Here is a 12,511-nt window from a genome sequence, read left to right as displayed (position 1 = left end):
CTTTGTTCAACATTTGTATGCAGCCATCAAATATACTTTTTTTTAAAATATATATATATATACTTTAACTTTAGTGTTCTTCTGGCTGTGGTAATGCACTGTGAAGATGTTCCACAGAGCATATTGATGAAACCAGCCCAAATGAAGGCTGCATAACAACAACAGTACAGGAAAATATATATATATATATGTACACACACACACACACACACGCACGCACAGTTACTGGGAAGTGTAACAGTAAGTTAATGAATTGCTGTAGTGGACATAGCTCCCCATTTCAAAGATACTGGTAGAATCGAGATCTAACCACTTGGGTCCCAGACAGTTTATGAGGATGGGCATCAACTGCTGGGCTGAAGTTGTTTTTGTTCATATTCTGGTAATTCTCACCATTTACCTGGTCTGGTGGCTGAAATGGTCCCGAAGATGGTGTTCTATTAATTAAAGTCAAGCTGCTGGAAGAACTGCCTTCATCTGCCTTCATCTCTGCAGATAAAGGCAGATCTACCTTTGATGCGTCTGCTAAGCTAGTGTTCTCAAGTCTGGGCTTTCCAGTTTCACCCGTATTAAGGTCAGTTGTGCTAGTGCGTAAACGTTCTCGTGCAAGCCAGTCTGAGATCGAGAGGTCCTGCGCTGGACACTTTGGCTTCAACCGATTCACAGCTGAAAGCTCGGATTCTCTCTCTCTACTTTGACTTGGCTCTTGAACTTTCCAAGCATTCAGGACACTTATTTCAGCAAAGTCCCTCTGTCCTCCAAGTGTATGCCTTCGCCTGATATTTTTTCTCTTTGCAGTCTCTGCAGAGTTAGCTTTTTGATTCCCAACTCCAAACATATCGTCTGCAGATGATTTGAGTCGCAGCTTTAACCTATCTGTAATCTTAAGTCTCCAGGTAGGTTCTTGTTTGTCAGCCTCACTTTTGGCTGACGTCGCTAAACTGCTTGTCGATCTTCCTTTTTTCATTATGTCAAACATTTTGGTCACAGTAGGCAAGTCCTTCTCACTCTTTGCATCCCCTGAACCCTCACTGTCCGTTTTGTGCCTTGCAGACTTTCTCCTAGACAGTGTATCACATTCAATAAGTTTGTGAGAGCTAAAAAGTCTGCGACTCTCTAACTTTGGTGTTGAACTTCCCTCAGTACAACTTACTTCGCTTTCTTCAGAGTTCCTCCGACTGGTCTTCGCCACTTCTGAAACCTTCCCCTTGGACAGCCTTTCAGCAGCACCACTGGTGGCAAAGACAGGGAAGTCACTTTCACTGTCCGTCTCCATAGGACGCCCTTCACTGATCAATTCACTTCTTTCATCATCAGCATCTTCTCCCTTGCTTTCTGTCACTGACTGCACCTCAGGGCTCAGCATACTGGCATCTAAACCAGTCAGATACATAGTAGATGAAGTAGTTGAATAATCTGAGGTGATGGAACTGACATCAGCTGCTAAAAACTCATTGTGTTTAATTTCAGGGCTGGCTACTTTTTTGCATGAGTATCTGTGCTGAGAGGCCTGGGAGGAAGTGCTAAGCATAGTGCCGGAGTCAGACACTGTCTCCTCAACCTGGGAAGAAGACTGTGAAATAGGCATTTTTGCATTGTTCTTCTGAGTGGTTTGCAGACAGCTGAGATTCGGTGATTTTGTACATTTTTCATGGTAAGGCAGTGAAGGTTCCTCTGACAGGATACCTTCTTTCTTTAATGACTTCTTTTCATCCTTTACAACATTCACCTCTTTTTTACTGCTGTTCTCTTTTTCCTTCAGGACAAACATCCTCTGTTTTCTCCCTATGTCTCTCTCTCTTTCATATTCCCCTTTAGCTGTGTCCTCTTTCGTTGTGTCACCACGAGATTGTTCTGCAAGCTCCTTCTTGAAAAACACATTATCCAACTCATCCTCTGAGCTGCTTGGTTGTGGCTTCTCTTTTGTTTTTTTCCGCTTGCGACTAGCTGCTGCAAAAATGGAGGACACAAGCAGTTCCTTGCTATACTGATCCTTTCCAGAACCCCAAGAACCCTGTTAAAAAAAAGAAAAGGGAGAGGGCACGATTAGAAATCACAAAGAAACATTTGTTAGCCTTAGACATTTTAAAAACACATCCTGAGCTTCACAGCAGAAAGCCTGTCTTTATTCAGGAAATATTTCCATGACAATTAGTAGCCTACATGACATTGCCCAAAAAGTCAATTTCCATCCTGAGAATTCCCCTTTTTATCTTAATCCCTTCAACTTGACAAAGACTAGTCTGTATATACAGCTATTTAGTTTTTGATTGACTAATAAAGCAGGCTCCAATACAGCAAGACAACCTTTTCAAGACTGGTTTGCAACAGAAACTACTTCACAGATGAAGTCTCAAGAGGTTGTGGTTTCAATCCTTCCTTTCAAGGTCTTACCTATGTGAAAAGTCTAATTTCTCAAACTATTTTTCAGTTATCTTTCACCTTTCAGGCCCAGTTTTTAAATTGTACCAATTCATTAGCTTCAATAAAATGAAAGCTATACAAACCTCTAGTTTAGGCACAAGTATAGAAAACTGACAAATAAACTTCTTTCTGATTTTTGAGGAATTCAACTTTAGAATTGCACAGAAATAATATAGGGTCAAGCCCAATTATTCCATTTTATAAAACTGATTAAAAACTATTTTCACTACATTGACAACATTATCACCTGGCCACTTCAAAGCTACGTATCTTTCCCATTTACTGCCCCACTGCTACCTTTAAAACAAGTGGGAGGTTCGGGGCAGGTCCCGCCCTGCCTACCTGCTGACCAGTGCAGCTTGCACACTGCAGACATTTGAGAGAAAAATACAGCAATGGTATCTACTGAGAAGGGCAGTTGCTCACACCGGAGACCTGTAACATAGTGGGACTGAAATCTGACGTCTAGGGCTCAACAGCAGCAGCAGCATAGGTGTCAGCTACCTGAACCTAAGTCCATGTTCAGATATCTAGCCTCTCTCTCTGGCCTGAGCGGCGAAGACTCAGACCAGCAGTGATGGGCTATGCCCGAAATGTCTTGGAAATCCCAATCATTTGTTACTACACAGCACTGCAGAAAGGGAGAGGAAAAATGGAGGGAAGAGCTATCATCATGGTAACAGCTTTAACAAAAAAGCTGGGATATCATTACTAAAAGGACCATCCAGTGATTCCAGATACCTGTTCAAGAGAATAAGCTTAGAGACAAAGAGAAAGCTAACACACACTGGCCATCACCTAACTGCTCAGCCGTTGTCCAACAAGGTACTTCGCTTCTCCATAAGCACACTATCACAGCCCCAACGTGACAGTGAACTCTGCTGCAGGATGGCTGCTGCTGTAGCATAAATGCACTGACCACACAAAGATACAGTGCATTTAATATTTTCGCTCAAAACAACTTTTTCTTGGTGTGAATTTCATTCCTGTTCACTATCTCCTCAGAAATTAAAGAGGTGATGGCAATGGTGAAAATTGCCACTGTATGACTTCATGAGACAAAGTCAAACAGCCATACAGTAACACAGTGACTATATTGGCCGTAACAGCCTCAGCGAAGGTGCACTAGTTTGTTTATATGAGCATGGACAGGGAAGAGTTGGGAGAAACTTCTACTCAATCAACAGTAACAAAAACATTCCTGGCTATCCAGAACCTCTTCCTGCATGACAGAGAATATCCCATGCTCTTGATGCAGAGCTCAGAGATCAGGACAAAGCAGGCACAAGATATGCAGTAAGTCTTACTGAGAGCAAAGAACAAGCATCTGAGAAGCCTCCACAATGACTACCTACAGCGACTGCTTGGCCTCCTGTGCAATGACTGCCTACAGGCAGCATGGACAAAGAACCTTCTGAGCAGCAGGTAAAACCTCTGAATCGCTGTGCCGGCATACAAGTGCCAATCCAAAGCTGACGAGCAATGGACCACTGGGTGCTGGCACCTACTATTTTTCAAGTGACCACAGCAATTCTCACTACTCAGATGGCACTCTTGCATTAGTTACTGTCCCCATAAAGGATGGGTAAGCTCTGCACATTTTTTTCCATGGACTGGGAACAGGTACATATCCTTCTCACCAAGAAGGATATCAAGCAATGCAGCCAACTGGAGCTCCACTTGGAATGAGTCTGGCTGCAAGCAGGGCTGGCTAAGCAGTAAGCAGGCTCCTGGCCCAGGCAATCTGCAAATCTGCACGCTGCTTACAAGCCCATGAGCATGACCCGACTGATGCTGTTGCTCTTTGCAACTCGCATGTGGTGGTCAGTGAGAGGCAACCTGCAAACAGTAGAGCGTCCTGGCACAGGCAGTGTGACATGGTGTCCTGGAAGCTGGGCTTTTTTGAGGCAGTGATGTTGAGCCACCAAGCATCCTCACTAAGCAGCTGGGCTGGCATATCAACAATGAACCAGGAGGAGGCATCAAGTCTTGTTCTCAGCTCAAAGTGGGGCATCAGTGATAGACCTAGAATGCACATCAGCATAAAGCTGTATCATGCACTCACTGCCAACTGAGGTCAGCTGCACGCTGCCCTATCACCCAGCACTACAGACATCCAGTGTTAGCAACTACTAAACAATAGCCCAAGAGACTGAAAGATTTGTCCATGAGTCAGATGAGAACTCTGTCATCAAATCGAGGACTGAACTATTGCCCACGTTCCAGTCTTATTCCCCCTATCTACTAGGCTGTCTTTCCAAGCATAGCAATACTTCCTAGGGAGATTTTGCATAGCAACCTTTAAACACAACCTTTGGCTTCCTTTAAAAGGAGGAGCTGTTACCTTCTGAGAAAGAAAAGGCTAAATTCTATGTATACTTTTCCTCAGTGGAACAGGGAAACACAAATACTGTCTGGGACTAAGTAGTATGCCAATGCTGACAGGGAACATACTATATACATGTACTTCTACTAAATGAGATGCAAAAAGGAGGTAAGCACTCACAATTGCAAGAGTTTGGAACAAAGCTGTTTATGTGTGCAGCTGACTGCTTTGGCACATGCAGCTAACTGCAAACAAGTGATACTTTTCCAACACTTCAAAATTATTTGATGAGAAAACAGTATTACCACTTAGTAAAAAAATTCTACATAAGCTCTATAGTATATCTGCATGTAAGTGATTTAATAAAGCAAGCAAAGATCTAACACGTTTCAGAAACTTATAACTACATCATTTCACAAAATGATTTACCTTAGATTTTGCTGAGTCACTAGTAGCTGAATCTGTGGAAAAATTAAAAAAACAATTCTGCTCAGTTCTGTGCAATTTTTTTGTTGTTGCTACAGACAATGCTGGACTTATGGAAAAAGACAAGCACAGAACAAAATGTGAAGCAAATAAAAACCAGAACAGTGAATAGTCAGAGCTCACAAAGATGCAAGCTGCACCACAGAAAGCCACCGCCATGAAAGGATGCTGTGAATTGTAGGCAGAACCAGCTCAATGATAGGAATGGCAAAGGAGCCCTGTTCTTCTAAATAAAAGACAGAAATACTAATGTTTATTCGATGTTTTAAGTATATAGCCCCTGCAAAACCACAGCTGAGACCTTTTCAGGATTGTACTGTGTACTCTCCTGAGACTCAGCGTACACAAAGCAAAATTGAATGTCTTAGTACTGTTGGCTGCCCTAGGAACAAATCATGGTTCATGTAGTCATAGTCTTTTTGTGAGTTTTTAAAGGATTTAAGTCATATTTTGTGTCTAAAACCCCAATTGTACAACTCTCTCCACCTCTGACTACACGTAGGTACAATTTTATTTTTAAATCGGCTAGATTTCAGCAGCTACCAGTTTTGTACTCTTCTATAACAAGCGCTATTATGAAATGAAAAATGGACACCATAGTTTTACTGTCTCGCAAAACCCAAGATCATACAATTATAAAGGGGGTAGGAAGGGGCTAGCACAATGACTAAAAAATACGAACTTGGATGTGTTCCAGCTTTAGGGACTTTCTCCCTAGGAAGAAAGAGCTGAGCCCCCTGCCACACCCCTTTTTGACACATGGCTAATGCTTTATGACTAGAAAGACTGGTAGACCATACCATGCTATTTCTCCTCAGGGTCTGCTTCAGAGATAACAAGAAACAGCAGAAAAACTTTTAAAAAGTAGCATTGATCTGTTTAAAATACTCTTAAAAGAAAATTTACAGCACAGATCAACTCTCTTGTTTGCTCCATTTACAAGAAACGGGGGTTTCTGCAGACAAGGCAGCTACAGTGTGGGCAACAGTCCTCCTTCTTCCTACAGTTCCAGCTGTCCATCAGTGACATCACAGAATCCACTAATGACATCACCGTGTGATAGACTCCTCCCACTTCGCCTGTTACAACATCAGTATAAAGTGACTGTTTCAGTAAGTGCTGAACAACCCTTTGAAAACTGAAACAAAAGCTAGAGACGAAGGGATAACATTTGTGGGATACAACATGCTGGGTTAGTGCAATAGTATAGTGAAGGGAGGGGGGAAAAAAGTCACCAAAAAAGAGCCTGCAATGCTTGTCCTTAGCCACACAAGAGGATGGCATTTATAAACGAAAGGAAATCAGCTTTAGTATAGACATACTGCAACATACTTATTAAAGTGTCCATCACTTGACAAGAAAACGTAACTCAAGTTTTTGCATTCCTAACGTTGCGAAGGAGCAATATTAGAACACCACTGAAGATCAGTCTTTCTGCCATCACAACAAACCACTTTACAGCAGCGTATCTGCTTCACTTCACGATGATGATTGCATGAGTTACTGTGAATAAATAAATCGGTATGTGCAAGCCTCATCTTTTAATGATTATATTCCTGTTAGACAAAGTTATCCAAAGTATATCATGCATGAATAGTAACCATTCAAGTCTTTAAGGAGTGTTAATGATCTCTTGGAAAAGAGAAAAACAACTTATTAGTAAAAGAAAATAGGAAGAGAGAGTTACAGTGAGTTAACAGAGTAGGTTAATTCTAGCCTACGGACTAACGCTGTCCGGGCAAGAGTTACCTGATACGTCTCCAGGAGATACTCCCGTTCTTCCAATGTTGGTGAGTAAATGATCTATGTTTGGCACTGGCTGAGATTCTACAGTGTTTTCCTCCTGAACTGTTGTCTATAGTTAATAAACAAAGATCTCTTCATCATCGTTTCACAAATAGTTCATTACGATTCAACAGCATTTAGAAAACTGCATTATTCACCTGAGGACACGCTTTCCTCACGCGTTCTTATTTTCCCATTTTGCTTTATGCTTTTAAAACAAATGCATGGCTTTATTTTTTTTTTTTTTAATTTCATTACTGCAAGGACTGGAGAGCTAAAAAGGTACTTCTGAAGAGCAAATCATACAGTGATGTAATAAGAAATATACAGACATTCTAGAGGCAGCAGAAGCAGATTCTAAACTAAGATAATTAGAACACAAATATTTATGACAATACTTACAAGAGGCTCTTCAGCATCATCTTCTGTGAAAAACCAGTCATGCTACAATTTAAAATAAAAAAGGTGAAAACCCCACAGGAAACACAAAACCCAAACGTGGGACAATCAAACATGGATGTTACTAAAAATGATATCCTGGAGTTTGAAGGATAAATACCAGACCCAAACTGGCCCAATAAGAGAAGAGCTGGCCGATCTGTGTACCATCTTATTTTTCAAATAAGGAAATGCATCCACTTACTTTTTGGATGAGTGTTTCTACAATTTTATATTGGTCTGGCATGTGCGTAACCATGTGTGTCATGTTATCATCAGATGTCCTCACAAGTGTTGGACCAAATACTATTGCCAGGTTTCTTGGTTCCATCTAAGAAATGAAATATTTCCACATAATACATTTATAATGAGAAAATACAGTAATATAGGTTAAGTACATTAATATAACACTATTAATAGCTGAGAACCATTTTAAATAAGCACAAAAAAAAAGGTTTTTAAAAACACATTACTGACTCAGGTAGGATGTTACACAGCACTAAAACTCTCCTATACACAGCTGCAAAAAATGCATCCAACATTTCTGCAAATCAGAATTCAACCTCCTTTAACCCAGTACAAGTAAATAGCTCCACGAGCACAGAAAACTCAAGAATTCGGATATATTTACACTTTGAGGGGGATATTTTTTTTCTTCCCATAAAGACTATCTGTTTTGTCTAGAAACACTGATGTTCTAAGAATTTTTTTTGTTTGTTTGTTTTAAAAAAGTGCATTGGTAGTTCTCTATTTTTTTTTCCTGAGAATGTTTATGTGACACATGAAAAAATTAAGCTGGTAATCAAATACTGTATTATGTCTACTGACAAAGAGCTTATTCAATTTGCAACTACTTTGGAGGAGGCAGCAGCAACCAATATCATAGACCTAACACATCTATTCATCAGTCAGACTCAAGAGTTACTCGATCATGTCACAACAGTAATCATCCACTTAATTTACTTTTGATGTTATATCTCTGACAAATAATTTCAAGAAAGCTGCAGCAGAATACTCACCTTCTATTTTTGCTTACTTCTCTGACTTACAGTTTACTGTCATGACACAGAATACACAAATAATAAATAGGAAGCAAAGTCTTTGTGCTTACTAGAAGGAAACTGCAAACAATGACACCAGTCCCTAATGCTCACTTTGACTTGAATTGTGGCCTTTGACAAGTCACACAGTTAGTTATAATATCATCTAGCCTATATATTCTATAATATTAACATTATTTAAACAACATCTATACTGTTGTTTATATTTACACATCGAAACCATAAAATGATAAATAAAGGCTTGCTTTAGGCATTGCACTTAAAAATGACGTTTACTATCATTTCCTGTCAGCTATAATTCCTCTAAAAGTTATAATTTGTTATTTTTTAAAAAATATATTTTTAATATATACACATTTTTCTTTCATATTTGACTAGAAGGTATTGTTTGCAGAACTGATGTTGGAACCTACTATATTAATTTGAACTGAGGCATTTTCTGATATTTTAAATGATTTCAGATTGGTCATAGGCTCATCTATAAAGCATCGATCGCATAAATTTTTTTTCTGTACCCTGTACATTGGTAGCCAAGTAACAAGCCACCACATTACCTGCCCTGAGGGTAAGCATCCAAAGCACACTCATATTGTGCACAGTTTTGCATTCAGCTACCCCCCCCCAAGAGGTAAAAAAAGGGGATACTATATTTGCATTTACTGTAGAATTATAGCACACAGAGAAGCACTTAAGGCAAACTAACTCTTCCTCATCTCATGAAAATGACAAAAAGCTGTTCTTAGTGGTGGACTAAGACTCTGTAGTGGTCAACTACCACTCTTTACATTATGATTTTTCTTTCTTAAAACCAGCAACTACAAGGTCAAGCATTCAAGTAATTACAACAAGTCCTAGTCTTAAAAATTACTCAAGTGCCCTGGAAGTCAGGCTTCACTCAAAGCTGGTGCAAGAGCACCTGTCAACAGGTTCATTCAGGTCACAGATATTCACCTGCACCCTGCCCAAGCACACTCTTATTGGTGTCTAGATCGGATTATATGAAGTTTACAGATTTGGGATAAATTTAAGATGCAAGCAGTTATTCCCACAAGAATTAAATATCAGTTTGAATAAACTTAATTCACACTAAACAGGTGCATGTTTTGCAGGAGTCCTTAGTCTAATCCAAAAATCTTTACAACATAGCAAAGGTCTTCATTTTATCTACGATAGTAAGTTACCACTTTAATAGAAATAAACCTGCACATAGTGAATGAAACAAACCAAAATACATTATAGTTTTGTTTCCAATACCTTGTTCTTTTCTGAGTTCTCTGCTACTGTCTTCAGGTGTGCAGAAAGAAACTTGAGTGTCTCATAATGATGTTCAGGTAAATCATGAATCTGAAACAAATCATCACTATTCAGAACATTAAAACTTTTAATGCTAATTTTGTAGTGCATCTACAACACACCTGATTTCAGCTTACCAGTCTCTTCAGTGTTTTGAGACGTTCAACAGGATCTTCTTTTCTATTGGCATCTATAAAATCTGCATATTTGTCTGTTAAAAAAAGGCAGAATATGAGTTTATATACATATGTGTGTGTATTTATGTATACTATGTATATACACACCCTGCCAGCCCCATTCCCCTGTGAACACAGGTGTTTATATATACATATATATATAAAATGACCTTTGGAAGTCATAAACTGGCTTATTATATTATATTGTGAATATTGAACAGTAAAATTGCAAATTTTACTCAGGTTTTTTTTTGAATTCAGAATTCCTTCACAGAGGAATTCTATTTACAGCTCATTCTTAAGCTTTATGATCACCTTGACTACCTGCTCTTTCAGGAAGAAAGGGTATTTATTACAGAGTTAGTATGATTCTACTGGATTTTCTCTCAAATCACCTACAAGATGTAAGACAACCACTCAGCAGTAATTCCTAAAGACGAAATCATAACGTAAACAACTTACCATTGGTAAAAAGGGGCTCTGGGAGCTTTCTGAAGAAGGATTTCAGCAAACTGCTTATCACATTCAAGTCTCGCCATTTCTACATATTTAGAAGAAAAGGAGAGACATGCTTTATATTTCTATAATCACGACACAATCAGAAGCTTTTGGGAGTTCAACCTGAAAGTAGCGTGATCGAAGACTTACATCATCATGAACATCAATGTCAGTCATTCCTTTATTGAGCTCTTCCTGCATACTTGAGATGGCAGCGTTATTTCCAGGAACTCTGTAAATACCTGTGTACTCAAGACCTCTTTCTTCAACCAGTTTGCAGCATATATCAACAATCAGTGGAATATACTGAAGAAAAAGAGAAGTTATGTATACATTTTAAAGTAATTTGTACAAAATTAATTACAAAATTAAAGTATTTTAATATCACAGTGGAAAGAAAAACTGTGCTTCCATACTTTGTTGGTATGAGCTGGGGGGCAGTCATCTAGTCTAACACCAAATGTTCCTACAGCAGAAGGCTTCTTTTCAAATGTCTTCCTCATAATGCTTGGAATGCCTTTTCTCCACGTCCCCTTATCTTTTGGTGGGCTTGTCTCATCTTTTTGTTGTTAGTATAACACAAACGAGGAAATAAAAAAGAAAAATAAGAGCATTTAGTTAACAAAAACTGCTGTGTATGCAGGTAACAGATTTGTAAAGATCAAGTGATGCCTACAGCATTTTTACCTCTTTTACTGGCCCAGCTTCCTGCAATAACTCACTAAACATTAGTCTGCCTTAAACATACCTTCTTTTACTCTTCTGTGATTCAAAAGATACATTTGAACATACTCAAACCCCAGATTTAGAAAGGCGAGTAGCTGGATGGTATGGTGGAATTTCCTCATTCTAAGACTAAAGGTATATAAAAAACATTTAAAAAACTTAAAAACTACATTTTGTAAAGCAAGATTAAGTCCCTACTGAATCACAGTGCTGCAAAAAATACCTGTAAAACTAGACAGCCATGCTCACACTTGTGCAGACCTACTCAGTCTTTCAAAAACTACCAGACTTGAGTCACTCCTAAATCATTACGAACAGGACTCCAACACTTAAAAGTATTATCTATCCAAAAATCAGATAAGGAGTTCAGTTGCTCTGTTCATCTCTCCTATACAATTCATGTCGCAAATTACAATTCCCACTTATTGTGTACTGCAAGTCGCCTAATACAACAGTACTTCCTTCTTATTCAAGTATTTTTGAAATTATTCTTTCCGTAGATTTGACATTTACTTAACATCTGCAATTTAGTTACATAATCTGTAGCACAGCAGGAGCAAAGGGACATTTGTTGGCAACATAAACCAGAATTCACTCACAGTTTAAATTTAAGACTGAATTGTTCAAAAGTGGTTGATCAAAAGTGATTGCTCAGCAAGTAGCCTGAATTTGTATGCAACATCCTTACAAGCACAGTCTGATCAGAAATACTATACATCTAAACATTCTTTGAAAAAAAAAAAAAAGTAGCTTGCAACATTATTTGATAGAGTTCAGTGACTGATTTAAGTTTGCAGTGCCAGCTCATCAGACTCTTTTAGAACTCAGCAGGCAGTAATTTTTTTCTGGGAAAAACAATATGGTTTCACTCCTGTATTTGAAAGATTAAGACAAAAAAAAAAAAGTTCTTCTCTACTTCTAAAACACTTCCAGTGAAAAACTCTGGTTTCTTAACAGCATATTTAAAATATAAATTTACACTGTTATTTCCAAGTCAGCTGGAGACAAAAGTATGAATTACACATAAAATTTTTTCCAAAGCTTGGCAAAATTTTGGTCACAAGAAGCATAACACCTGTACTACTGTTAACGCTACATGGAGCTGCAGCAAAAAAAAACCCAACAAAACAACAAAACCCTTTTGAGAGAGACCTGGAATAAAAAGCTTCAAGAATCTGAGAAGACCTGAAGTATATCTAAGAAAACATCTAAATGAAGTAGTTACAAGAAATGAGTGATTATCGCTGTAACTTAAAAAATCTGAATAACACTTGGTTTGCATCTGTATATTCATGAGC

General features: G+C 38.6%; 1 protein-coding gene across 4 annotated transcripts in view; it reads right to left on the bottom strand.

The window, feature by feature from the left end:
- Positions 1–162: 162 nt before the first annotated feature.
- The window catches only part of ARHGAP21 (Rho GTPase activating protein 21), an 87,931-nt gene continuing 75,582 nt past the window's right edge, over positions 163–12,511 (bottom strand). For 3 of the 4 annotated variants that reach the window (XM_086614277.1, XM_086614278.1, XM_086614276.1), the window contains 10 exons: positions 10,904–11,046; positions 10,638–10,793; positions 10,452–10,530; positions 9,951–10,024; positions 9,775–9,864; positions 7,665–7,790; positions 7,424–7,465; positions 6,986–7,091; positions 5,180–5,211; positions 163–2,014 (listed from right to left, as the gene is read on the bottom strand). In XM_086614277.1, the coding sequence (XP_086470403.1) occupies positions 281–2,014; positions 5,180–5,211; positions 6,986–7,091; positions 7,424–7,465; positions 7,665–7,790; positions 9,775–9,864; positions 9,951–10,024; positions 10,452–10,530; positions 10,638–10,793; positions 10,904–11,046 (2,582 nt within the window). In that variant the 3' untranslated portion in view covers positions 163–280. Of the gene's footprint in view, positions 2,015–5,179; positions 5,212–6,985; positions 7,092–7,423; positions 7,466–7,664; positions 7,791–9,774; positions 9,865–9,950; positions 10,025–10,451; positions 10,531–10,637; positions 10,794–10,903; positions 11,053–12,511 lie in introns of all 4 variants that reach the window. The other variant, XM_086614275.1, reaches the window with a different exon arrangement.

Source organism: Tauraco erythrolophus, chromosome 7, assembly GCF_009769465.1.
Source record: "Tauraco erythrolophus isolate bTauEry1 chromosome 7, bTauEry1.pri, whole genome shotgun sequence".
NCBI lineage: Eukaryota > Metazoa > Chordata > Aves > Musophagiformes > Musophagidae > Tauraco > Tauraco erythrolophus.
This window is presented reverse-complemented; position numbering and strand designations above follow the sequence as displayed.